The sequence below is a fragment of the Mirounga angustirostris genome, unplaced genomic scaffold, assembly GCF_029215605.1.
Source record: "Mirounga angustirostris isolate CCGP_5_RB_7025 unplaced genomic scaffold, mMirAng1.0.hap1 SCAF_8, whole genome shotgun sequence".
Taxonomy (NCBI): domain Eukaryota; kingdom Metazoa; phylum Chordata; class Mammalia; order Carnivora; family Phocidae; genus Mirounga; species Mirounga angustirostris.
Genome location: NW_026991716.1, coordinates 61,000,345 through 61,026,312, shown reverse-complemented (window position 1 = coordinate 61,026,312; position 25,968 = coordinate 61,000,345). Strand labels below are relative to the sequence as shown.

At 36.3% G+C, this 25,968-nt stretch overlaps 1 protein-coding gene across 3 annotated transcripts in view; it reads right to left on the bottom strand.

Moving 5' to 3' along the window:
• Positions 1 to 25,968, bottom strand: part of SMAP1 (small ArfGAP 1) — a 162,200-nt gene that overhangs the window by 65,933 nt on the left and 70,299 nt on the right. For 2 of the 3 annotated variants that reach the window (XM_045867072.3, XM_064597754.1), the window contains exons 5-6: positions 22,503 to 22,583; positions 11,225 to 11,305 (exon numbers count right to left, since the gene is read on the bottom strand). In XM_045867072.3, coding sequence (XP_045723028.1) covers positions 11,225 to 11,305; positions 22,503 to 22,583 — 162 coding nt within the window. The remainder of the gene's footprint in view (positions 1 to 11,224; positions 11,306 to 22,502; positions 22,584 to 25,968) is intronic. The other variant, XM_054505422.2, reaches the window with a different exon arrangement.

Below are 25,968 nucleotides of genomic sequence, written 5' to 3'. Positions count from 1 at the left end.
AGCGAAGCTGAGAATCAAATTAAAATCTTCTAACCAAGTCCAGCCTCTTCTAGCTCTGTCTTCTAGCGGTTTTGTTAATATTTTTCAAAAGACGCATGCCTGGGTGGCTCAGTTGGTTGGGTTACTGCCTTTGGCTCAGGTCATGATCCCAGAGTCCTGGGATCGAGTCCCACATCGGGCTCTCAGCTTGGCGGGGAGCCTGCTTCTCCCTCTGACCGTCTCCCCTCTCATGCTGTTTCTTTCTCTCTCTCTCAAATAAATAAAATCTTAAAGAAAAAATATTTTTCAAAAGACTCTTTAAGGGGCTCCTGGGTGGCTCAGTCATTAAGCGTCTGCCTTCGGCTCAGGTCAGGATCCCAGGATTTGGGATCAAGCCCCGCATCGGGCTCCCTGCTCTGCGGGAAGCCAGCTTCTCCCTCTCCCACTTCCCCTGCTTGTGTTCCCTCTCTTGCTGTGTCTCTGTCAAATAAATAAATAAAATCTTAAAAAAAAAACTCTTTAAAGGTTCATATCCTTTGATTTAGCAATTCCAGTTTTAAAAACGGACCATAAGAAGTTATCACATAGTTGTACACTGATTATATATATTTTCATTACTCAAAAGAGATATATTTAAAAAAAATCTTACTGTACTCAGAGTAAGATAAATTATGATATATCCACTCAATGGAATGTTATTAAAGAGAGAAAAGCATACATATAGCATTTCCTTCAGTTCAGGTCATGATCCCGGGGTCCCGGGATCCAGTCCCGCATCGGGCTCCCTGCTCAGTGGGGAGCCTGCTTCTCCCTCTGCTTGCCACTATCCTGCTCTTGCTTTCTCTCTCTGTCAAATAAATAAATGAAATCTTAAAAAAATAAAAAAAGAAGAAGAAGAAGAAGGACACTGAAGATTTAACAAAAGACATTGTTAAATGAGAGAGGAGCAGAGTAGGTTACAAAATAGTATGTATAGTATGATCCCATGTAGATACATATATTTCCATTGGAAAACAATCAGGAAGGATAAACATCAAAATGTTAGTGATAATTTTTTCTAAGTGGTTAGATCTGTGGTGATGTTATTTCTTTCTTTTTGCTTGTGGCATATTTTCTAACTTATTAAAAACATATACTGTATGGGTACTATGGGGAGGAAGAAGGGAGAGGCTATAAAAAATCTGCCAGGTTTTTATCTACCCCGTCTCTTGGTTAAAGAATGAGTAACTATAAATTTACCAGACAGAACATTTGACTTCTATTACTTAGGCATAGCACTGTGATCTTTTCTCTTTCAATGAGAAAATATTAATTTTTTTAAAAAGATACCTAATAGCTAAAAAAAAGATAGGAAGTTGTCAATAGCCAACTAACAATCTATACCTTAATAAAGTTAACAGAGAAGCTGCACTAAAATGCTTTCTAAGCATAATGTACAGTGATATTACACCTATTGTTTTTTAAATTTACTAACAAAAGATTATTATCAAACTAATCTCTAAGGTTGAGCATTAAGCTAGGAATGAAATGATTTGTGGAAAATATAAGGAATCTTCCAAACCCACTTATAAAACTGCTCTGTGAGACATCTGCTATGCTTACTCACCCAGACCGTATGTTTCCATGATTTCTATAAAAGCATTAATTATTGGAAATATCTTATTCTCAAATGCATTCATGTATCATATGAAAGGTTTATTTAGCCTAAATTACATTTGAGAGCTTGGTGACTGTGTAAATGTCTCTGTCAGATTGCTAAAAAATATAACCTAGCAATATAGCAACTGGCAATGAACCACTTAATTTAACTTTAATGTTTTACTAAGAACAACTTATTTGATTTATAATTCGTTGCTTATTTTTATAGGGCTGTATTGAAATTTCAAGTTCAACAGATTTGCAATTATGGTTTTGGCTTATATTGTAAGATTCAATCACTTATATTTATCAAGTAAAAATGTATTTTTTAAGTTTTATTAACATAAAAGACTTGCTTAAAAAAGCAACTTTGCTGGTTTTCTTTTGCAACTAGTAGTTAGAAAAAAATAACTATTCATCTATATCATTTTCTTAAAGAATCAAATACTTGTCGTATCTTAAACTTTTTAATGATAGTATTATCAAAAGAAGGAACCTCTCTTTCCTATAATATCACTGCTTCTCAATGTCCACAATAGCCAAACTGTGGAAAGAGCCAAGATGTCCATCGACAGATGAATGGATAAAGAAGATGCGGTATCTATATACAATGGAATATTATGCAGCCATCAAAAGGAATGAGATCTTGCCATCTGCAACGACGTGGATGGAACTGAAGGGTATTATGCTGAGCGAAATAAGTCAAAGAAAGAAAGACATATATCATATGACCTCACTGATATGAGGAATTCTTAATCTCAGGAAACAAACTGAGGGTTGCTGGAGTGGGGGGTTGGGTGGGAGGGATCGGGTGACTGGGTGATAGACACTGGGGAGGGTATGTGCACTGGTAAGCGCTGTGAATTGTGCAAGACTGTTGAATCTCAGATCTGTATCTCTGAAACAAATAATGCAATATATGTTAAAAAAAAAAAAAGAAGATAGCAGGAGGGGAAGAATGAAGGGGGGAAATCGGAGGGGTAGACGAACCATGAGAGACTGCAGACTCTGAAAAACAAACTGAGGGTTCTAGAGGGGAGGAGGGTGGGAGGATGGGTTAGCCTGGTGATGGGTATTAAAGAGGGCACGTTCTGCATGGAGCACTGGGTGTTATGCACAAACAATGAATCATGGAACACTACATCTAAAACTAATAATGTAATGTATGGTGATTAATATAACAATAAAAAAAATAAAAAAATATATCACTGCTTCTCTAACTTCCTTCCTGGGATTTTTTTATTGTACACTGATAATACTTTATGAACTGATTTTTCTTTCATGAATTACAAGAAGCTAGTGGCAAATATCTGCGTAAGAAACACTTTTTAAATTTTACATTAAAAAATTTTAACACATACTTTGGGGACCATATGCCATTGACAGCAACCTCTTTTAAAGTGAAGTACCCCACCAAGGGATATATGAATAAGTACATACATGCATATGTACATGAGCATAGAAAATTATAAGATAAACTGTTTAAAACAGTTATCCTTAGGTAAGAGGGACTATGAGAAATTACATAATTTTTAATGTTTTGCTTGTTTGTATTTTTTTTCTACAGAGCAGGTAATACTTAATAAAGAAAAGTTTGAATATTAAGAGAATTTTAAGTTTATAAAAACATAAAAATATTCCAAGATAGGTACATAATTATGTCCTAACTCTCAGTATAATTATCTCAGAGAGGAACTTTAAGAAAGTCCATGAAAATATAAATCTCTCTGATAGAATGATCTAAATTATTCTAGGGCGCCTGGGTGGCTCAGTTGGTTAAGCAACTGCCTTCGGCTCGGGTCATGATCCTGGAGTCCCGGGATCGAGTCCTGCATCGGGCTCCCTGCTCAGCGGGCAGTCTGCTTCTCCCTCTGACCCTCACCCCTCTCATGCTCTCTCTCTCATTCTCTCTCTCAAATAAATAAATAAAATCTTTAAAAAAAAAAATAAATAAATAAATAAACTATTCTATTAATATATCCATTGCATATAAAAACAATGGTACAATCATATGGTATTTGTCTATTGTACACCTGAAACTAGTATTACATTGTATGTTAACTACCTGGAATTTAAATAAAAACTTAAAAAAAAAAAAACCAATGGTGCAAGAACACTTATATAGATAAACATCTAAGTAGAAATATCTAAATACCTTAAAGTAAGCCATTTTTTCCAAATTTTATATACATATGTGGATATATATGTTCTATATAAATACGGAAATAACTTACATTAGGAATAACTAAATACCTTTTCTCCTAAATTAGACTTTGTGTTTTTGACAGTAAAACAGCTAATTAAGACATCAGAACTATGGTGGGTGAGAAACCAGTATGAAATAATATGGAGAACTCAGTGACTAAAGACCAGCTCTGCATAACACTGAAAGCCATCTTTAAGGGTATTTTAAAATGATATTAGGAATCTGTCCCTGTGTCAGTAGGTGGAATACTAAATTTAAAACTACTATTGCCAAGAGATCATTTAGAAACCCTGTCACTAATAAATGAAGAAAAGGAGGTTATGCAGTTAACTGACTTTGCCAAGGAGACAGTTAACCACAGAGCAAGGGCTTGAATCTGGCTCTCTTCCTGACTCTGCTTCTTCCACTGCAACTAATTCTCAGTTGTTGGGGAGGCAAAGAGGGGAGAATCTCAACAAACTGTTTCTGTAGGTAAAGTCTTACTGGAACACATTCATTCACTGCTTGTTTTTACAAAGAAAGAATTGAGTAGTTGTGAAAGATACCTTATGATCTACAGCCTAAAATATTTACCATCTGGTTCTTTATAGAAAAATGTTTGCTGACTCTAAAGATTTTTTACCATACAATTCAGAAATCTCAGAACTTGACCAATAATAACCCATATGATGGGTTGTAATAAATAATAAAACCAGAACAACATTAGCAATTACCTTAAAAGGGTTTAACCCCACCACCACCAAGGAATTGACTATTTGTCCATTTTCCATATTTTGACACGGACATGTTTTAGAAAAGAAAAACTAGGGTGCCTAGGTGGCTCAGTTGATTAAGCGACTGCCTTCAGCTCAGGTCATGATCCCGGAATCCTGGGATCGAGTCCCACATTGGGCTCCCGGCTCAGCAGGGAGCCTGCTTCTCCCTCTTACCCCCTCCCCTCTCATGCTGTTTCTCTCTCTCTCTCAAATAAATAAATAAAATCTTAAAAAAAAAAAAAAGAAAACATAAACTATAAAACTTAGAACCTTCTAAAGGAGAAATTAAGGTCTAATTATTTAAACTAAACGAGAATTCATATACATGCCTATGCTGTAAGACTACTTCTCATCTACATGAATATATTTATAGATCACTACTTGGGAGAGTGCATAGTAGATAAATCTAAGCAAAATGAATTAGAATGTAAAATGTATGACAAAATATTTTAGAAAAAGGCAAACTTATACACAGTTTTCCAGCAGAATAAGGCACGAAGGAGATATATATATATTTAATAATATATATTTAATATAAAATAAAAAATATATAAATGTATATATACATTTAAATGTCAAGAACATCTACCCTATTAATCACTGATTCATTAAACTTCTGGGTTTTACCTTACTCTTCTCAAACAGGAAAGCAAACCTAACAGCTGACCCTGTTAGTAACAGATGCTCACATACCACAAAAAATATAAACCTCAGTGAGACTTAAATACAAATACAATTTAAATAAAAGAAACAGATTGCTCAAGGAAAACAAGTTTATTTAAAGAAGAAAGCAGTCGGGGCGCCTGGATGGCTCAGTTGTTAAGCCTCTGCCTTTGGCTCAGGTCATGGTCCCAGGGTCCTGGGATGGAGCTCCACATTGGGCTCCCTGCTTCACCCTCTCCCACTCCCCCTGCTTGTGTTCCTTCTCTCACTGTGTCTCTGTCAAATAGGTAAAAAAACCTTAAAAATAAATAAATAAATAAAATAAAATAAAGAAGTCCCCACTAGAAGCTAATAAGTCAGTAAAAGTTATTAATTTACTAGTGAAGATAGCATGGGATGAGGTTACATGCAAACACACAGCTCTTTTTTTAGGAACCCTGGACAGTTCATTATAAAATGATGTAGGATGTACAATAGGACTAAAAATTGCAGTAAGAAAGGAACCTGAAGACATATATGTCAAATTAGGACACACACACAGGACCTGAGACTTAAATCAGAAGACCTGGCTTCAAATCTCTGAGTTGCCAACAACTGTTAACACTGAGCAAGTTACTTCTTGGTGCTTTAAGGTCCTTCTAGGATTTCTTTTCTTCTTTCTCTTTCTCTCTTTCTCTTTTCCTCTCTCTTTCCTTCTTTCTTTCTCTCTCTTTCTTTCTTTTTAGAGAGGGAGAGAGGAAGAGAGAGGGAGAGAGAAGGACAGAGGGAATCCCAACCAGGTTCCACACCTAGTGCAGAGCCCCATACAGGGATCAATCTCACACCTTGAGATCATGACCTGAGCTGAAATAAAAGGTCAGACACTTAACTACCCAGGCACCCCTAGTTTACTTCTTTATAAAATAAGGGATTTGGACTAGAGTAGTAAGGTTCCTTCTAACCCCCAAATTAATTTTTTTGTTTTAGATTTTATTTGAGAGCAAGAGAGAGAGAGAGAGTGCAAGTGAGCATGAGCAGAAGGGAGAGGGAGAAGCAGACTCACCCGCTGAGCAGAGAGCCCAATACAGGGCTCAATCTCAGGACCCTGGGATCATGACCTGAGCAGAAGGCAGACACTTAACCAACTGAGCCACCCAGGCGCCCCCCCCTTTTTTTTTTAAGATTTATTTGTTTATTTGAGAGAGGACAAGAGCATGAGTGGGAGGGGCAAAGGGAGGAGAGGGAGAGAGAATCTCAAGCAGACTCTGCAGTGAGTGTGGAGCCTAATACGGGACTTGATCTCATGACCCTGAGATCACGACCTGAGCCAAAACCAAGAGTCTGACGCTTAATGAACTGCCCCACCCAGGTGCCCCAAATTAAGTTATCTGTAAGTAACCATTTATTAAATCACTGCTATGTGTCAAGAACCATATTAATGACTTCAATAACCTTAGAAATTAGTGAACTTAGAGAAAGTATTTTAGGATAAATAATCCCTATCCAGCCTCATTCTTTTAAATACATGAAGAGATATGAGATGGAGTTTAATATGTGCTGCCTTAAAAAAATAAGTAAAATCCTTCTTCCAAATCAGACTCTATAAATTCTCCAACTAAACTAGGTGACATTAGGCAAATCATATATTCTCTCTGAATCTCCATTTATAACATGGGACCACCAACAACTCTGTAGTTTTTGTGAGGAATAAAGATAACACACACATGTGAGAAGTTGAAAGCTTCCCCTTTGATGTCAGAAATAAGGCAAGGATGCTCTATCACTGATTCAAAAACTAGAAATAAAAAGAGCAATAAAATCAGCTACAATAAAGTTACAAAGCTAAGATATTTGCAAACACGTAACTGAAAAAAGACTAGGATCCTCTATGTGTGGGTATGTGCATGCATAGATTGATACAAATGAATGAGGAAAAGGTAAGCAATCCAGTTGAAAAATAGACAAAAGATCTGAACCAGAACTCCAAAAGAGGAAATCCAAACAGGCAATAAACATACGAAAAAGGCCTTGGCCTCATTAGTAATCAAGGAAACTGACATTAAAAATATAATGGGTTCTCATCACATACTCACCAGACTACAAATAGTAAAATCTCTGACAATACTATACAGTGTAAAGAATGTGGCCTGACCAGAATACATTTGGTATACAATGTGGAAAACAGTTTAACCTCACCTAGTCAAGTTCAAGATACATGTAGATTATGACCCAACAACTGCACTCATAAGTGTATCTTAAAGAAAAGCATGCTTAGAGGTATGTACAGAAGTGTTCACAGCAGCACTGTTTATAACGGCTAAAGCCTGGATATAATCCAAATGTTATTAACAGTCGAATGGATAAATAAAATAAGGAAGAGACATACGATACTACAAAACAATTAACTGAATAAACTATAACTAAATACAATATGATAGACTGATGCTTATAAATAAAATATTGACTAAAAAAATCAAAATACAAAAGAATATTTGTGGTATCATTTCATTCATATGTTAAAAAATAGGAGTAAACCACACTGTTTAGAAATACATGCAGAGAAGGTAAAACCATTTCTAAAATGCAAAGAAATGGGCGCCTGGATGGCTCAGTTGGTTAAGCGACTGCCTTCGGCTCAGGTCATGATCCTGGAGTCCCTGGATCGAGTCCCGCATCGGACTCCCTGCTTGGCAGGGAGTCTGCTTCTCCCTCTGACCCTCCTCCCTCTCATGCGCTCTCTCTCATTCTCTCTCTCTCTCAAATAAATAAATAAAATCTTTAAAAAAAATAAAAATAAATTTTAAAAAAAGCAAAGAAATTTTTATCTCTGGGGAGAAGGGAAGTGATTTTTTTACTGGGAATGGTATTGGGAGGGGGGCAGCTTCTGGGGTGTTGGCCATGACCTATTTCCTGACTTAGATAGTGAATACATGGGTGGTCACCCAAACATACTTTGTATATGTACAACTGTACACATAAATTGTACACCTGTAAGTTTCTGGCACATAGGAGATATATGGCACACTGTATATACTACAGGAGATAGTTAATAAAGACACTTTATAATGATGATCTTATTCTGACTACTATTGCTACTACCTTCACTGATATTACTACTAATTTCTTGTCTGCAGATTACATATGCCCCCTTAAAATACCAGCTCAAAGAGAATATGAAGAAAAATGCCTGTATATGAAAATGTCTACATGCCTATAAAGCTTCTTTATTTGTGCTATTTTCCCTTGTTTCCCCACTGTTACACTTCTAAATGTTTCTTCCTTCTTATATACTCTGCACTATCTTGATAGACCACAAAATTTTGATAGGAACTAAAGTTTTTCCCTCTACATGATTATTTTTTCAGCAAGGATCCCACCATTAGCAGCAGGAGTCCTAAACCTTTGCAGGTTGAATCAGAATAACAGATGATAGGTAAATCGATTTTAGTAAAACCTAACTATCGAAAGGAAATAGTATAAGAACCATACTAGATTCTCACTGCTAACATACCCTGAACTGCTCTTCTCAAGCTCCCAACTCAGAGACTCAATTCTCAGGTAACTGCTGTAAGCCCTTTGCCATAAAAGGTAAGTATTTACATACAAGGCTGTGAAACATACTACATCAAGATGCTCACTATATTTCAATGGTAAGGTTTTTACTTAAGAGAGAAAATAAATATATGATGTTTGAAAAGTGGTTATATCTTAAGTACAACAAAAACTCTTTGATATTTCCAATTTTTGGCAATAAAATATAACATCTACTAGTGATTTTAAAATTCCTTTGTAATACAACCGGAAATCATAAGACATTTCACTTAAAGTTTACTGATGCATGTCGGGGCACCTGAGTGGCTCAGTCAGTTAAGTGTCTGACTCTTGGTTTAGGCTCAGATCACGACCTCAGGGCTGTGAGATGGAGCCCCACCTGAGGCTCTGCACTCAGCACAGAGTCGGCTTAGGATTCTCTTCTCCCTCTGCCCCTCCCCCCTGTGCTCATGCGTGCGCGCACGCGCGCTCTTTCTCTCTTTCTCTCTCTAAATCTTTAAAAAAACAAACAAAAAAAAGGGGGGTGCCTGGGTGGCTCAGTCATTAAGCGTCTGCCTTCAGCTCTGGTCATGATCCCAGGGTTCTGGGATCGAGCCCCACATCCGGCTCCCTGCTCGGTGGGAAGCCTGCTTCTCCCTCTCCCACTCCCCCTGTTTGTGTTCCCTCTCTGGCTGTGTTTCTCTCTAATAAATAAATAAAATCTTTAAAAAAATAAAAGTTTAAATTAAATAAAAATTTTTAAAAAATTTAAAAAAAATTAAAAAACAAAAAAAAAGCTTATTGATGCATGCTAAAGAGAAAGTTACCAGAGGAGAATTAAAACTAAGTAACCAGGTTATAATTACCAACTTAATCACTCCTTTGAAAATATGTAGTATTTAACATCTAAATTTAATTTGATGAAAGGTAAGAATTTAATTTGGTAAAATATCATTAAAACAAAGTGATATTCAAAGAAATTAATTTTAACTGAAAATCAGCATTTCAAAAAATATTTCAAAGAATTCTACTCAGCAAAGGTCTTACAGTCTTAGCATCTGCAGTTTATTAATTGTTCTTCATGACCTTGGAATCAAGACACTATGAGATAAAAAACACCAATGAATCAATGTACATGTATTTAATCCTAAACATCTACTACAAATAAGAAACGGTTAGAAATACAAAGAAACATAGACTTGGTCCCCACCTGATTGATGCATAATTTCAGGAAACACAACATCTATGCCATCTGTGTTAGATAAGAAAATTTATCTAAAAATACAATTAAACAATAATACAAAGTAGGAAGTAATAATATCAAATGTACAGCAATGTCGCCAGAATTTTGAGGGAGGAAAAAAGTGTTATCTAGTTGAGATATTAGAGAGGCTTCATGGAAAAGGTAGAATGAGTAAATTTTAGGTAAGAGGTGGGGAACGGAAAGGACATTCTTACAACTCTATGAAGGTAAAGACTGCTTTAATAAATGACAGAGAAAGAACCAGTATGTACCTGCACTGTACACTTGAAATGGATGTACCCTGTATATGTAATTTATGCCTTGATTAGGTCAATTTTTAAAATTTCAACAAGTATCAAGGATGTTCCCTTTACTGACAATTCCTTTACCATGCTTCCATACTTTCATGATCAAATACATTCAAAGCCAAGCTGCCATAATTATTTATTTAAAATGCCTTTTATTTTATTTTAAAATGCCTTTTAAAAAGCTAATGTTCTCTCTCCCTCTAGTTTGCCTAAGCACATTTATCTTGCATATCACTGCCAAAATAATCTTCCCAAAGAACCTTTCTGAATTAGGTCTCTCTCTACAAACTTTGGAATGTTACCCACAGCCTTTCCTCCAAAAACAACATGGACTTTAAGGTCCTCTACAATTTGGGCTCCATCTACCATGCTGGTCTTTTCACTACTCTCTATACACAGATACACATCTTTCTTCAAATATTTTTTCTATACATAGATATTTTTTCTATAGAGATACTATTTTTCTAAATATACTTTGTCTATTTTCACTTTCTATACCTATCCTCAAGGTATTCTCTCCAAATGATATACTCTTGCCTTCCACCTTAATCCACTCAAAATCTACCTCAGATGTTTACCTTTAAGCATCAACTCTTTTCTGAAGGCCCCTTCAGGTATGATCTCTTCAAACTTTCACTGAAATCTGATTGTGCAAGAAAACTAAAAACATTTTTCTTTATGTCATTAATAAGAGAATACTAGTCCTTGAGGAGTTCACATGATCTGTACCCACAGATATAGAACTGCCTAAAAATTATATAGGACAATATAAAAGGACATGCTTAGCACACATATTCATTCAAAAATTACTTAATGAAAGAATGATTATTCACATATTGTAAATATCCTAAAAAACATTCATATGTAAGACTACAAAAATAAGATGGTAATCTTAATGGATTTTAAAAAAAATGAATTTTACCTTTTCAGTTGTAAGAGGTTTTGCAGGCTTTTCTGGCTCCTTTTCTTTCTTTTTCTCTTCCTTTTTTTTTTCCTTTTCTTTCTAAAACACAGACCATAGTTTTGATCAATTTACTTTGTAAAAAATGTCAGCTCTTAACACATTTTTATTTTACTAGTTTGAGTCATTATTTGAGGAAGTGTTCAGTGATGACAATACCCAGTGATACTGAAATATAAAAGTAAACACAGCAAATTCATATGGTCATTGAAATTACATGTTGATAACACAACAAAGAATATCTTTGCTTTAAAAAATTTGAGACAGGTGAAACTATTTAGAACTTCTTTGAAATTTTAGAGTTTGTTTTAAGCAAATGAGACCTCTACTCAATAAATTCTCACTGTATCTTTACATCAGGCTAGGCTTCCTCCCAGCAACCATCATGTTGAAATTTGAAGAAGAAGAAAAAGTAAACTAACTGCTAAAAGAGAGTTCCTTATCACACAAATGAAGACAGATTACAACATGTGAACATGAGGCGAAAAGGAAAAAAATGCTTTAATTTTTTAAAATATCACAAAACATGGGGGTACCTGGGTGGCTCAGTTGGTTAAGCACCAATTCTTGATTTCGGCTCAGGTCATGATCTCCTGGGTCATATGATCAAGCCCCATGCTCAGCGGGAAGTCTGCTTGAATATTCTCTCCCTCTGCCTCTCCCCCCACTTGCACGCTCTCCCTCTCTTTCTCTCTAATAAATAATCTCTAAAATATCACAAAACATGCTTAGTCCACTACATAATGTTGTGATTTTTAAAAGGACAAGTACAATAATTTTCTCATTAAAAAAAAATGTTAAGGATATGCCTGGTACCAGAGCAAACTGATCAGTGTATTTAATCCAACTCAATCTAGGTAAACAATAATGATACTATGATGACTACAATTTGCATTTCCAAGAAGGATAAAACAGGATATAATATTAAAAACTTAAGTAAGGTCACAAACATGCCAAAAAAGGAAAATGAAATAAAAGATTAAACCATGAGCATTCATTAAGACATTTAAAGGTAAGAGATGCCTAGAAACCTAGAAGTGAATCACTACTACAAATGAGTATTAATTAGTACTTTAGTTTCCTAGCAGCAAATGGGAAAAGATAAACTGGATGAACCTAGGAAAGGCAGAATAATAAACACACAAAACTCAGTCAAAATGCCTATTGGTTTGTTTGTACCTGTGTCTTTAAAATGGTATTTGACACAACCTTTCAACAGTATAATTTTTATTATTTATAATTGAGAAAAGATAACACTGGCAATTCCTAGGCTATAACATAAGGCATATAATAAAAGTTCCTATGGGCCAGACACTGTGGTAATCACCTTATTTTCTAATTTAATTTATACAATAAATGTCTGAAAAAAATGTGATCGTGGTTGTTTTACAAATGAAGAAAAAAAAACAGGAAAGTAAGGCAGGAAGCCTCACCAACTCAATCAGTAGGAGGACCGAGGGAAGACAGAGCCAAACTCCCAAGTGCGGCACTGGTATTTATTGCTATTCTTTCATACCACAATGGTTAATATTTATTGAACCCTTACTATGTGCAAGATACCGTCTTCACTCATTGAATCCTTACAACATCTTTGTAAGTAACCTTATCCCATTTACTAAGTGAAGAATAAATGAGATATGCACCTCTACCTCTGAAACCAATAATAATTATGTTAAATTTAAATAAAACCAAATTAATTTAAAAAAATAAAGCCAAAGTTAATATAAAAAATGAGATATGCACAAATCTTTTATCTATTATGAAATATTTTCTAGATATTGTTAATCAAATTTGGTGAGGAAAGCAATGTGATTAAATATTTTCACTAATGTTGGGGAGGAATTGTTCTATACCCTCACAGAACTGTTAATTTCTCAAGGAAGGCACTGTCATGAGAGTGGGGAAGAATGCTTGTCCTTCTAATCACTGTAACTGGTAGGCACATATGACATCACTAAAAATGACTTATACAGCTAGATTTAATAGAGAGTACAACTCAGTGCTCTTCAACACTGGAATTTCAGCTGCTAAAATATGGCTGTCATCTAATCTGATTTCAGCAGAGGTATTATGACACAAGTTTTGAAGTAACATTAAAAACATGGGCTCTGAATGCAGGTCATACAGTTTGATCCACAAATGACTCCCATCTCTAGAATCAAAAGCTGCTGAAAGATCAGAATACTGTGAGAACCTAATTTGTTTTAAACTATTTTCAAGAACAAAATATAGCTGTATTTGGTATTGTAAAATAGTTCCTGAAACTTGGTTGCTATATATACAAATGATGTAGTGAAAAAGACCTTCTATGTAAAAAAAAAAACACAAAAAAAACAAAACTGGAATAAATGTCCAATTTCTGTAAGATAGAGAAAAGCATGTATTGGGTTCATTATACTCAAACTATACTTGAGTGACGTGATTAAAGATACAGTCTTCAAAAAACTGTTATTTCAAAAAATTGTTATTAGGTACTCCTACTTTAAAAAGTTGTGAACATATATACTATACCATGCATATATACTTCTTTATAAAGTATATACAACACTACATTATGCACATTATAAAACATACGTAAAAATAGAAATTTTGAAAGGATAACAAAAAAAAAAGCACAAAAAGACATCATAAATGAACTACCTTGGGGCTCTCTCTAATATTTAATGCTACAGACATCAGACTCTGGAGACCACTGAATTAGACCAATGCCTTTCTTTCAAAAAACTGAAGTATAATTTACATATAACATATTAATTTCAGGTGTACAAAATGATTCAATATTCATATTATAACACTGCAAAATGATCACCATCATAGGTCTAGTTTCCTCCTGTCACCAAATAAAGTTACATAGTGAAATACAGTACTGTTGCTCTAGTCACCATGTTATACATTACTACCCATAACCAGTAAGACCAACAGCAGGGAATTTACTATGTTTTCTTCTAGTAGCTCTATGATTTCAAATCTTGCATTCAAGCCTTTAATCCATACTGAGTTAATTTTTGTATACAGAATAAGATACTGGTCCAGTTTTCCCAAACCATTTATTGAAGAGACTGCCCTTTCTCCACTGTATATTCTTGCCTCCTCTGGCATAAATTAACTGACCATATATATGTGGGTTTATTTCTGTGCTCTCTATTCTGCTGCAGTAATCTATTTATCTGTTTTTATGCCAATACCATACTGTTTTGATTACCATACCTTTGAAATCAAGGAATGTGATGCCTTCATCTTTGTTCCTCTTTCTCAACATCACTTTGGCTATTCAGGATCTCTTATGGTTCCATACAAATTTTAGAACGTTTGTTCTATTTCTGTGAAAAATGCGATTGGGATTTTGATAAGGATTGCACTGAATCTATAAACTGCTTTGGGTAATACAGACATTTTAACAATATTAATTCTTCCAATCAATGAACATATAATTATTTCCATTTACTTGTGTCTTGTTTCATTCATCAATATCTTGAACTTTCCAGTGTAGAGGTCTTCCACCTCCTTGGTTAAATTTCTTCCTAGGTGTTTTATTCTTTTTGATGGGATTGTAAATAAGATTGTTTTCTTAATTTCTCTAACCATTTGTTGCTAGTGTAGAGAAAGAATAGATTTTTGTATATTGATTTTGCATCCTGCAACTTTACTGAAGTTCTTAGTTCTCACACCTTTTTGGTGGGGTTTTTAGGGTCTTCTATATATAAAATCACGTTGTCCACAAATAACGATTTTACTTCTTCCTAATTTGGAAGCATTTTTTTCTTTTTCTTGCCTAACTTGTCCAGCCAGAACTTCTAATACTATGCTGAATAGAAGTGGTAAGAGTGGGCATCCTTTCTTGTTCCTGATCTTAGAGGAAAAGCTTTTAGCTTTTCATCATTGAGTATGATGTTAGCTGTGGGGCTTGTCATATATGGTCTTTATTATGTTGAAGTACATTTCCTTCATTCTTGCTTTGATGAGAGTTTTTATCATAAATGGATTTTGAATTTTGTCAAATGCTTTTTCTGCATCTGTTGAGATGATCGTGATTTTTATCCTTAATTTGTTAATACTGTAGATCATGCTGATTGATTTGCAAATGTTTAACCATCCTCACATCCTTTCAATAAATCCCATTTGATCACAGTGTATGATCTTTTTAATGCATTGCTGAGTTCAGTTGGCTAACAGTTTGTTGAGGATCTTTTCATCTATGTTCATCAGGGATATTGGCTTGTAGTTTTCTTTTTATTGTGGTGTGCTTGTCTGGTTTTAGTATCAGGATAATGCTGGCCTTGTAAAATTTTAATTGGGAAGCATTCTCTCCTCTTCAATTTTTTGGGAGAGTTTGAGGTACGATTCACTAATGAAGCCATCTGGTCCTGGACTTTTGTTGGTTGGGAGGTTTTTGACTACTGATTCAAACTCCTTGCTAGTAAATGATCTATTCAGATTTTCTATTTCTTCATGATTCAGTCTTGGCAGATTGTATATTTCTAAGAATTTATCCATTTCTTTTAGACTCTCCAATCTGCTGGCATATAATTGTTCATAGTAGTCTCTTATAATCTGTTCTATTTCTGTGGTATCGGTCATTACTTCCCTTTTTTTATTTCCGATTTTATTTGAGCCCTTTCTCTTTTATTTCTTGATGAGTCTGGCTAAAGGCTTATCACTTTCATTTATCTTTTCAAAGAATTCGGCTCTCAGTTTCATTGATCTTTTCAATTTATTTTAGTCTCTATTCCCTTTATTCCACTCTGATTTTATTATTTCATTCCTTCTACTAATTCTGAGCTTCATTTGTTCCTCTTTTCCTAGTTCCTCTGGGTATAAAGTTAGATAGTTATATGGGATTTTTCTTATTTCTTGAGGTAGGCCTGTATCACTATCAACTTCCCTTTTAGAACTGCTTTTCCTAAATCCCACAGATTTTGCTATGCTTTATTTTCATTTGTCTCAAGGTATTTTTTAATTTCTCTTTTGATTTCTTCATTGACCCATTAACTGTTCGTAGTGTGTTGTTTAATCTCCATATATTTATTATGCTTTTTCCAGTTTTCATTTTGTGATTTATTTCTAGTTTCATACCACTGTGGTATAAAAAGATGCTTGATATTACTTCAATTTTCTTAAATTTACTGGGACTTGTTTCATGGTCTAAAATATTATCTACCCATGTGCACTTGAGAAGAATGTGTATTCTGCTACTTTGGAATGTAATGTTCTGTACATATCTATTAAGTATATCTGGTCTAATGTGTTGTCTAAGGCCAATGTGTCCTTAAGGATTTTCTGTCTGGATGATTTATCCACTGATATGTTAGGTATTAAAGTCCACTATTATTGTATTGCTGTCAATTTGTACCTTTAGGTCTGTTAATATCTATTTTATATACTTAGGTGCTCCTATGTTGCATTCATAAATATTTACAATGTATCTTCTTGCTGGACTGCTCCATTTATCATTATGTGATGCCTTTGTCTTTTACTGGTCTGTCTTTTAAATTCTATTTTATCTGAGTATAGCTACCCCAGCTTTCTTTCGGCTTCCATTTGTATGAAACATCTTTTTATGTCTGTGTGTCCTTACATCTGAAGTGAATCTCTTGTAGGCAGCATATAGATACACCTTGTTTGTTTCATTCATTCAGCCACTCTATGTCTTTTGATTGGAACATTCAGTCCATTTACATTTAAACTAATTATTGATAGGCATGTTCTTACTGTCATTTTGTTAACTGTTTTCTGGCTGTTTTTGCAGTTCTCTGTTCCTTTCTTCTTCTTCTCTTGCTCTCTTCCCTTGTGGTTTGGTGGCTTTTTTTAGACTTCTCTATTTTTTGTCTACCTATTATAGGTTTTTGATTTGTGGTTACCACTGGGTTCATATATAATAATCTTACATGTATAGCAGTCTATATTACACTGATGGTCACATACATGTGAACATATTCTAGAACCACTAAAATTTTACTCCGGCCTCCACATTTTATGTATATGATGTCATATTTTACATCTTTTGGTGTATCCCTTGGCTAATTTTTGTAGATACAATTGATTTAATCAGTTTGTGTTTTAACCTCAATACTGGCTTTATAAGTGATTAACTCACTACCTTTATGGTATATTTGCTTTTACCTGTGAAATTGTTTCCTTTCATAATTTTCTTCTAGTTATGGCCTTTTCTTTCCATTTAAAGAGTTCCCTTTAACATTTCTCATAAGGCCAGTTTTGTGGTGATGAACTCCTTTAACTTTTATCTGTGAAACTTTAGGCTCTCCTTCAATTCTGAATGGTAACGTACTTGGGTAGGGTACTGTTGCCTTTAAGTTTTTTCCTTTCATACTCTGAACATATGCCACTCCCTTGTGGCCTACAAACTTTCTGCTGAGAAATCAGCTGATAGTCTTATGGGTATTCCCTAGTATATAACTAGTTGCTTTTCTCTTGCTGGTTTGAAGATCTTCCCTTTAACTTAAACATTTCCATTTTAATTACTATGTGTTTTGGTATGAACCTCTTTGGGTTCACATCTTGTTTGGGGCCCTCTGTGCTCCACTGACCTGGATGTCTGTCTGCTTCCCAGATTTGGTTAAGTTTTCAGTTATTATTTCTTCAAATAAGTTTTCTGCCTCTTCTCTTCTACTTTGATTTTAGTATGCTTCATACTGTCCCAGAGGTCCCTTCACCCATTTTCATGTTTTTATTTTTTTTTTCTTCTTGCCATTCAGCTTGATTTCCACTACCCTGTCCCTGCAGCTCACTGCTCTGTTCTTCTGCCTCCTCTAGTCTGCTATTGATTCCTGAGTATATTTTTCATTTCAATTAAAGTATTCTTCAGCTGATTCTTTTTTTTTTTTTAAGATTTATTTATTTATTTATTTATTTGACAGAGAGAGAGAGAGCACACAAGCAGGGGGAGAGGGAGAGCAGGCTCCCCACGGAGCAGGGAGCCTGATGCAGGGCTTAATCCCAGGACCCTGGGATCATGACCTGAGCTAAAGGCAGACGCCTAACTGATTGAGCCATCTAGGTGACCCTACTCTGATTCTTTTTTATATTTCTATCTTTTTAATGAAATTTCTCAGTGAGTTCATCCATTTTTCTCTCCAGTTTAGTGATTGACTATGAACTCTTTTTCAGGTAGATTAATTCCTTTTTGTTTAGTTCTTTTTCTGAAATTCTGTCTTATTCTTTCGCTCAGAACATATTCCTCTGTCTCCTCGGTTTGTCTAATTGTCTGCCTGTTTTTCTACATTGGGTAGATCAGCTACATCTCCCTGTCTTGAAGGTAGTGGCCCTATGAAGAAAGTATCTTGTGGGGCCCAGAAACACAAGCTCCCCAGTCACTAGAAACAGGTAGTTCAGGGGTGTCCTCTGTGTTGGCTGCATGCGCCCTCCTGCTGTGACTGGGCCATGAGTGCTGGGGGCATGCTGGTGGGTGGGGCTGGCTCCAACGCCTGGCTGTTGTAACTGTGGGCACACTGCAGGGATGGAGCTGGCCTCAGCCCAGCTGGTGAAGAGGCCTGCCTGTGGCTGCTGCAGACATGCTGGTGGGAGCAGTTAGCCTCCAGGGTGGCTGGCTGCAAGGCCTAGCCACAACTGTTGCAGGCATGATGGTAGGCAGGGCTGGCCCCCATTTCATGGGGCACGAGTCACTTTGGAGTAGTGCCTGTCCCAGCCAAGTCTTCCCACTGGGTGGGGGAGGTGGGTAGAAGCTGCTTTGGGAGGGGAACTAGTCCAGACAAAGGCCGTCTGCCAGGTTGTGGTGGGGTAGGAGCCATTTGGAAGGGTGCCTATAGGGGTAGGCCAGTCTGCAGAGGAACATGAAATGGGGTGAATGGTTGCTACTGAGGTTGATGGGAGAATGTCGGAACAAGCGTCTGCCAGTATCGGGTCAGCTAAAGGAGGGCCAAAACATGGTGCCCTCCAGTACTCTGTTCCTGGAGAAACTTCCTACAGATCCCTGCCCCTCTGGCACATGCCCTAATATTAGCCAATCTCCTTCATTCATGTTCCAGGCACTTTTCAAACTGCTACCTCTGTTCTGGGTCTCCAAGCGAGTGAAACTGTTCAGAGGCCCTTTAAAAGCAGGGTCTCCATACCCTCTAGTCCTCTAGCCCTCACGGAGTTAAGCTCCATTGATCTGCAAAGCCAGATGTTATGGAGGCTCAACTTCCGAGTGTGGATACCCCCAGGGCAGGGGGTGCCCAATATGGGGCTTGAACCCCCCTCACTTCTCAGGGAGGGCCTACCTTGATATCCCTCCCACTTGTGCATTACTTTGCTGGGGGTTCATTTCCCAATGTGACCATGTCTCTGCCCCTCCTATTCTTCTTGACATCACTTTTTAAAATATCTTTAGTTGTATAAGAGCTGTTCTGCTAGTCTTCAAGTCTTTCTCAGAGAGTTGCTTTATATGTATTTCCAGCCTTGGAATACACCTGGGAGGTAAGCTCAGGATCTTCCAACTCCACCATCTTCCCATGAGTCTATCTTTAGCTTTAACATTTTAATTATAATGTGTGCTGGCATGGATCTCTTTGGGTTTACCTTTTATTTGGAACTCCCTGGGCTTCCTGGATCTGTATGGCTGTTTCCATCCCCAGGTTAGGAAACTTTTCAGCCATTATTTCTTCAAATAAGTTCTTGTCCCTTCTGCTCTCCCTTTCTGCAGCTCCTATAATGTGACTGTCATTCAGCTGTGAATGTTACTGATGTTGTCACATAGGTCCCTTAAGTTATCTTTGTTTAAAAAACCTTTTTTTTTCCCTTTCTGCTGCTGTTTGGGTTAGTTCTATGGCCCTGTCTGCCAGGGCACTGATCTGTTTTTCTGCTTCATCTTGTCTGTTGTTGATTCTCTCTAGCATATTTTTCTAGTTCGGTTATTGTATTCTTCAGCTCTGTGACTTCCAAAAAGGAAAGTAGAGTCTTACTCTCCTACAGCTTTTTGGGTATCCTTGACATGAAACCCATTGATTTCCAAAGCCAGATGTTTTGGGGGCTCATCTCTCCAGTGCAGGTCCCAAGGGTTGGGGTGCCTGATGTGGCTCGCTCCTCAGAGATATGCTCCATATTTGTGAGATCATTCCCACTGGTGGATTACAGCACCAGGGATGGGTTTTTGGTGAGTCCATGTCTCTGCTCACCTACCTATCTCAATGTGGCCTTTTTGTCCTTTGTTGTGAAGGAGCTGTTCAGCTAGTTTTCACATCTTTTGTAGAGAGAACTGTTCTATGTGTAGCTGTAAATTTGGTTTGTCCATGGGAGAAGGGGAGCTCTGGGTCTTCCTATGCCACCATCTTGAATCACCAATGTCCACTTCTAAAACTTGCAGGCAGGAAGTGGGTTAAGGTACAAAAGTGTGTGAAGGGTTTCCACCCTTTTTTTCACATGAAAGCAATTTTGAAAAGGAAAATTTTGCCTTTGACATTCTTCCACTTTCTCATGGTAACAGCCACACTCCTAGAGTGCTTCTTTCCTGGGCCTGTGTGTTGACCTAAGATACCTACAACATTCCAACCATGTACTTCATGCTCCAAAACGTCTCCTACAGACTCCTCATGAACACCCTTTGCTCTGCCAACTCTTAAGTTCATTGTACCCAGCTTTCCATTCTCATTACTTTCCTCTTATCAATCAACACACTTTCCCTGGGCTGCCTTGTAATCTCAATCCTTCTCGCAATCCCTCTCTCTCTAACTCCACCCCCACTGCCCCTAGCCTGGATCTGTCCTCTGGGCTATACACTTGTATATCCAACCACCTACTAGATACCTGGATGTCCCACAGTCATATCCAACTTTTAATTCATCACCCCCCACCTTCCTTTGTTCTCCTCAAACCTGTTCCTCACCGTCAGCTTGTATCCTTTTCTCCCTGGATAGCACCATCATGTACTGAGATGCGCAAGCCAGAAACTGGAAGTCATCAAGGCTTCCCAAACCACTGTCACAATCCATTGATTACTAAATCCCACAGATTCAGTCTTCTCAAAATCTCTTAAAACTGCACTCTCCTTTTTATTCTCTCTGCCTCCATTTTAGCAACTGCTCCCATCATGTTATTCATAGATTAAAGCAACAGGTTCTCAAGCTTTTTCCACACCCATCAGCAAACAATTTATTCTCCAGAGATAGGAAGCCATGTGATGACAAGAAAATCAGATCCTGTCACCCTTCCTACCCTTAAAAACTCATCATTAAAGTACTAGGGCCTTCAGAGTAAAGACCAAAATCCTTCAGAAGGTCAGAAGTAGGCTGTTCTCTCACTTCTCTCCCTATCCTATGCATGTTCTAGTCATGCCATCTACTTGCAAATACCCAAACAATCCACTTTGCTCACAGGTTTGTTTGTTTTCACAAGATTCTTTCTCTACTTAATCCTCTACCTAATCCTTATAGCTAATATTTAAGAATTTAAGATATAGTGGGGTATCTGGGTGGCTCAGTCGGTTAAGTATCCGACTCCTGATTTCTGCTCAGGTCATGATCTCAGTCAGGGACACGAGATTGAGCACCGTATTGGGTTCTGCTTGGGATTCTCTCTCTCTCCTTCTGCCCCTCTCCCACCCTCCACTCATGAGTATGCTCTCAAAAAAAAAAAAAAATTAAGATGTATCAAAAGCATGCCTTCTATATTAAATAGCAGCACAATGAGTGAATGTCAATCATAGCACACACTGTATTGCATTAGTAACCTCTGTAAAGTTATCTGTTTTCCTCCATTAGGAATCACTGTCATTCACTCTAACCACCCCTACACAAACTCACATTCTAATGACTATCACTGATGATTCTGTATTCATAAATCTTTATTATACACATTACTATATCTGTATGATTACTATCATTGCTTGACATTAATTTTCTTCAAATGCTTATAACAATAGAATCTTCTAAAGAAAACATTTTCAAAGACTTTTCTAATAGATCGAAGAATTCAATAGCAACTATAAAACAATTCCTGTAAGTATAAAGTAGTAAGGGAAACAACAACAGAAAATTGCTTCTTAAATGTTGAGATATATCTATACTACCAATAAATCCATTTTCTGAAACTAAACAGATCAAAGCCCTTTAATCCTACTTGCAACATAGGAAAATATTTTTTAAATTGCTGTATTTAATATATTTAATCCTGGAGACCATTCAAATATAAACAACAATTACACCACTCTCAAATTATGGCACATTGTAAGAGAAGTTCATTTATCATTGAACACTACATTATGTTGCTGGCTAGAACACTACCATACCTCCAATTTGTTTTTCTCAACAGCAGCTTGTAGAGAAGGCGAGGATACCAAAGGCTGAAGAGGAGCATCAGAAGAAGAAATCTGTGGAATGCAGATGAAAAGTCGGAAGAACAAAGAGAAAAGAAGGTAATCAGAATTGACAGACACAGGAAATAAACAAAACCCACGCATTTCTGAGATATAAAAGCACTGAGAAGTATGTTAACTAAAAAAAATAATGTATCAAGTGGAGAGTATTGCTTTTTTTAAATTCCCACATGCAATTCCTAAAAATAAAAGTATTCATTACAGAATGTGTAATTTAAAATAGAATTCACTATGATATAAAATTTAAAATGTACTCAGGTAAGATACTCAAGTAAGGTACTCAAATACAATAAGTATTTGAAAAATATGGTTCTCATATGGTAAACTTTTATTCAATGTTACTACTGAAATACTAATGCTCTAAAGCATGAAGACACATTGTTTCAAGGAGCAGGAGAGCATAAATGAATTTTTGTTTTTACTTGTATTAACTATTTTAAGAATGGAAAATAAAACAGTGCTGAAATAGTAAAAGTTAAGTTTTAATCAACTGTTTAAGAAAGAAAAAAAAGTCTGGGAAAAAAAAGAGTGGGTTAATGCAATACAACAGCTGAGCAGCAGAAGGACTTATCAAAAAGCAATTTATACACTTCCCTCTTTAAGATCAGTATGTACAAACACCATTTCCAGTGCTATATTTGCTGAATTACCCCAAAGCATTATGAGACAGTTATATATGCAACAGAGGCAATTTATGTATGAAAATGGATTTCATCTAAAAGCCTTTTCACACATCTTCCTACCCAATTTCTACATGCATAGTTGATCACTTTAATGGAAGCATTATCTTCCTGCTCTCTTTACCGCCAAAATATAACTGAAATATGTTTACAAAATGCACAGTAGATCTTTGGAGCCATGAAACTGACATCTGTATATACAGCCCTATCATATCAATAGTGCCTCTAAGAATTGTTTAAAATAAAAGGTGCTATTATATAAAGGTCATTATGTAATGTCAAAATAACATTGGGAGGTAAGTCGCCATTCAATCTGCTTGTTATTAAGTTAGTTATGGTTGTAATTCTTGAATCACAACCCAAGACCATAAACTTCACGGTTTTTTTTTGTTCTTAGCTTCAACACTGCTTGTTGGCTCTGTTATAACTGTGCAAATTAGCCATTTACTGACTACTAATGGAAATTACACATGGAAGAGAAGATTTTAAAAGAAAAACTGCACCTTAAACCCTGGCTTCAAAGTTGCTTTATCCTACTGGACATTTATTTGCTAAAGATCTTTATTGCCACTTTATGTAGAAAGTAAGAGATAAAAAAGCACACAAATTCACTTAAGATGATAACCTGTATCATAAAGACCTCTTTGCCCAAACTCGTGTTAACAGCTGAACCTAAAATATAAATGAGAAATAGGTATATCAAGCATGTCGAGGGTTACTAATTCATGATAGTTCATTGTAAAAGTGTTTGTTCTCCTTTTGACTGATTTGGCCACTTTTTTAAAAAACTCAGAAGCAGGAATATAAAATTATTTAATAAATACAGTAATTTAATAAAGCATTTTAATGCTTCTTCCAAAAAAGTGTTAATACTATGTTTCAGCTAGAAAGAAACAGAGGGTTGTTCAGTAGGAAAGACACTTGAAAAATTAATGGACACATTAACAGGTGAACAGATAAACAAATTGTTGTATACCCATAAAATGAACTACTATCCTGCCAATACAAAAGAAATTGTCTTAATAGTACTCACAAAAATAGGGGTGAATTTCAGAAATATGCCGAAAGAAAGAAGCCAGACACCAAGAGTACAGAGGCACAGAGAAACCTTTTGGAGCAAAGGAAAGATTCTATATGCCCTCTGTGGTGGCTACACAGGGTTAGATATTTTTCAGAGAACTGTAGGTGAGGGATGGGGGACGGATATTAAGAAGCACTTGTGATGAGCACTGAGTGTTGTATGTACATGATCAATTACTGAATTCTACTCCTGAAACCAATATTGCACTGTGTTGATTAACTAGAATTTAAATAAAAATTTGCGGGGAAAAAAAAAAGTCAATGAAATGTACCTTAAATTGTTTACCTTTTATTGCATATAAATTTTATTGTCAATAAAATTCATTTTAAAAAAGTCAATGAGCAGGGTAAGATACATTATATGAGGAAGGAATGAGGAAATAGAGGTCAACATACAATCAGAAGCAAGAAACACCACAGAACAGAGATAGATGAGGGACAGCAAAAAAAGCAGGGAGAAGAAAAAAAATACAGAGTCAAGAAAAACTAGGTGCTCTTGAGTATTGTTTCTAAATCTCTCAAAACCACTTCTCACCATCTTCTCCACTAAGCACTAATAGGAAATCACCATCATTTGTCACCTGGCTTAATCCTTTGGCCTTCTTGCCCCAAGTCTTGCTCTTCTCCAAACTACGACATTCTCAAACGCAAATCTGATCACTGGATATCCCTAGTTAGAAGCTTTAAATAGTTCATACATATTATATAAGGACAGAGTCCAAACTCCTTAACCAGGCCACAAGTGTCTCTACTTTATCTCCTACCCTCTCCTGCCCTGCTAAACTATGGTCTAGCCATACACAACTCCCCCTGGTTCCAGCTCTCTAGTCTGCCTCTCTTGCTTCTGTCTTTGCTTCTGCTACTTCCTCTGCTTGAAATAGCCACACTTCTATTAGTTCTTACCCATTCTTTAATGTAATTTGACACTGCCTCTTCCAGGAAGTATTCCTTCATCCTCCAGTCGGAATTAAGTAGCCACTTGAGATACTCCCAAAGCATTTCTATAATACTTCCTCATTGCAGAAGTTATTACACGCCATCTTGTAAAGATCCAATTACTTATCAGTATTCTTTGTTCAACTGACTGAGGTTCTCTAAGACAGACACTTTCTATTCTGTTCCCTATCTTTAGCAGTTGGCACTCAACAAGTCTCAATAAAAACTTTTGAATGTTACAGGAAAATAAAAAGGAGGAAAGGAGCATCTCAGAGGAAGAACCAAAAAGAGGCTCAATCTCAGCAGTTATCACTGTCCTTTATAAGTTCACTGCTTGCTAACATACTTTTCTGAAATCTCATATGTTATCTACATTTACTCTCAAATTCAGAATTTATTTTGTAACTAGACATTAACACCATTTCACTGGATTCTAGTACTTTATAGAGAGAGAGCAGACAAGACTTTGACCTTAGAAAAGTTCACTGGAAATTGGTGGTGTCAGTAAATTCAGTTGTTATGACTGAATGTCCCTCTATTCCCTACTGTTCTCCTGCCCAACCCCTCCATCCATGAGAGATCGCACAGGGGGAACCCAGTAAAGATATCCTTTAAGAATAAATGAGTTATAGTCCTTTCAATTATTCTTAAGCTCAGAGGTTCCTCTTTAGGCCACCATCAGG